The 3,108-nt window shown below is 48.6% G+C and overlaps 1 protein-coding gene across 1 annotated transcript in view; it reads left to right on the forward strand.

Annotated features, from left to right (window-relative positions):
• Window positions 1-2,313: 2,313 nt before the first annotated feature.
• efemp2a (EGF containing fibulin extracellular matrix protein 2a) overlaps window positions 2,314-3,108 on the forward strand; it is a gene marked incomplete at its 5' end in the record, with an annotated part of 6,156 nt that continues 5,361 nt past the window's right edge. Inside the window, 1 exon segment of the mRNA XM_083686849.1 lies at window positions 2,314-2,415. Within this exon segment, the coding sequence (XP_083542975.1) occupies window positions 2,314-2,415 (102 nt within the window).

A 3,108-nucleotide genomic window follows, 5' to 3' on the forward strand; every position in this document is an offset into this window, starting at 1 on the left:
CTCGCCACGGGCATTCCAGAGGTCCACCGCCACTTGATGCTCAGTGCCGACGTCTCCCTCTCGCTGCCCACACTCAGGGCCGAGCGAGTGACTCCACGATGAACTGGCGGACAGTTTGTTTTTTGGTGGTTATGGGTCATTTTCTTCCCGGTCGCAGGAGAACCACAGTGGCAACGTGGACTCTGGGGTGTTCACCAGCAGTCTGTCTGTGCTGTCTGGGGACAGTGACTGTAGACTCCTGCCTGTGATGCCCCAACCTATGTACATGTATTAGACTGAGTATATACATATATTACAAATCTACAGAATTATCACCAATAGGTTCCACCAATACTTGTTCTATCAAGTATACTGTACTGTGGGGTGCTCAGTGGCGTAGCACACTAAGGCGCATACCATGTCATCGCAGGGTCCCTGGTTCGATTCCGGCCATCGACATATCCTGCATGTCATCCCTCCTCTCTCTCTCCCATCCTTCCTGTCAATCTCTACTGTCTCCATCCCAATAAAGCAGAAATGCCCTAAAACATATATTTAAAAAAAAAACTATACTGTACTGTACAGTGAGACTTACTTAAAAGATCTCACTTGTACGTTTTTGAGTGTGTGACAGATTTTGAATTTGTGGCAGGTGTGTTATTGTGTGTGGTTTATATTGTGTATATCTTGTGTGGGCACAAGAGCTTGGAATTTTTTCTCTTGGTGTTTCTTGGCATTCTAGCACAAAGGTTACATTTGGAGTGTGATGTAATACAGTGAGCATGTGTGCGTGCGGTTGTGCACGTCGCTTTGTGGCTTGCTGTTTGTCTCAGTGAATGAACATAACAATAACCAGCACATACTCAACATGGCCTCTGAGGTTTGGCGTGTGTGTGTGTGTGTGTGACAGAGAGAGAGAGAGAGAGAGAGAGAGAGAGAGAGACTGTACATGTACGCGAGTGAGTGCGTGTGTGAGAGTGTACACGTAGGGCATGATTCTAACTTTCCTCTTCATATATTTTGTCTGGAGCTCGGACTAACTGAAGGTTGTGCTCGAACAACGCTTGCTCAGAAATGTTTTATTATTGTTACATTTGGCCTATTTTTTCGCTTTTTTTCCCCCCGTCTGAGGGAGCTGAAATAGAGGATTTATTTGTCTAGGTACAGGATCTACTTAAACAGTTGTGCTTACACTCTACAGAAACGTTAAATGGGGGGTAGCGCGGCCCTCCCAAAATGAGAAGCCTAGTTCTGTCTGCCTGCTCCTCTATGATACTCCATACACTTTAGTGAGCAACACGCTATCCACAACAGAGAATAATGTCAGACTCAGAGGTACGACTAATTCTATCTGCAACACAAGTACAGCAAAAGTCCTTTAAATGGAGTGTGAGGCAGTGGAAAGTAACGTCTGTGAAACTGAGAGACAATATCCTCCGATTTAGAAGCTCATACAGACCTTTCTCAGATACTGTGTACAGTAGGTTCAGCTTCCAGAGGTTTTCAATAAGAGGTCCCAGGCGGCTAGTGTGTGTGCATTCCTGGTCCCAGTTACAGTCTGGCAGGCTGAGGAAACAGAGGGCTGTCTGTGAAGAGCTAACATGAAAGTATTTCCGCACTGTTGACTTTGTTATTTTCAGCTGATGGATGGAGTACGTCATTATATGTACATTTCACCAGCAGGGGGAGATGAAACATGCTCAGACTTCCTCTCCGTCCGTCATACCGGCTGGGAGTCAGGGAAAGTTGTTCGGTTATCAAACAGTGAATGACGTCTAGGAAGCTAGATGAGCCGTCCAACCGGCTGAAATGTTGCTCCCGCACGTTACATTTGGGAGTTGATTTACTCTGAGCTTCACTTCAACCAGGTGAACAACTGTGTGAGTTCACAAAGTGGATGTATTGAGACCTGTCTCAGTTTAGGATTGAGAGTGTTTTGTGCCTCCTCTCACTCTGTTTCTCTTCCTCTCTCTCCCTCCCTCTCTCCCCCCCTCTCTCTCTTCCTCTCTTTCCCTCCCTCTCTCTCTCCCCTCCCCCCTCCCTCTCCCCCCCCTCCCCCCTCTCTCCCTCCCTCTCTCTCTCCCCTCCCCCCTCTCTCTCCCTCTCTCTCCCTCCATAGATACCACTGATCTTCCCTGAGCACCACAACAAGTCGGCAACTTCTCTCTCATCCTCGCTGCCAACCGTGTGACCCTCCCACTGTTCCAGTGTGTGTGTGTCTGTCTGTGTGTGTGTGTGTGTGTGTGTGTGTGTGTGTATATGTGTGTGTGTGTGTGTGTGTGAGTGTGTTCAGTCTGTGATCGTGTCCTATCTCCCACCAGTCAGTACGTGAGCATGCGGGTCGTCCCTGTGTCAGTCTTGTGTGTGTGTGTGTGTGTGTCTGTGTTCTTCCACAGTGCTATTTCACAGCCGCCTACAGAAAGTGACACCTACACGGTAAGGATGGGTGAATCTCTCTCTCTCTCTCTCTCTCTCTCTGTCCATCACTCTCTCCTGTTGCCTTTTCATCTAACCTTCTTTGCCTCCATACATTATACCAGTCAGCTGATATTCTCACCTGCTCTTCTCTGTTTTTGATCCATTTTTCTTCCCCTTTAAAAACGACCTCTCTTTTTCTTCTCCTTCTCTTGTTTGTTTGTGTCAGCATCCCTCCCTCATCCCTCCCTCATCCCTCCCTCATCCCTCTCTCATCCCTCCCTCATCCCTCTCTCATCCCTCCCTCATCCCTCTCTCATCCCTCTCTCATCCCTCCCTCATCCTCTCTCATCCCTCTCTCATCCCTCCCTCATCCCTCTCATCCCTCTCTCATCCCTCCCTCATCCCTCCTCATCCCTCTCTCATCCCTCCCTCATCCCTCTCTCATCCCTCCCTCATCCCTCTCTCATCCCTCTGTCATCCCTCTCATCCCTCTCATCCCTCTCATCCCTCTCTCATCCCTCTCATCCCTCTCTCATCCCTCTCATCCCTCTGTCATCCCTCCCTCATCCCTCCCTCATGGCCTCCAGTGGTCCCTAGCATCATCGTTTCCTCCCCTCATCATATTAGTGGGACAATGACAAGCTCATAATGACTGCAAATCAGAGGTAATTTGGATTATACAGTACATGTGACTCTCTCTCTCTCTGTCTC

This window comes from Argentina silus (genome assembly GCF_951799395.1).
Source record: "Argentina silus genome assembly, chromosome: 15".
Taxonomy (NCBI): Eukaryota; Metazoa; Chordata; class Actinopteri; order Argentiniformes; family Argentinidae; genus Argentina; species Argentina silus.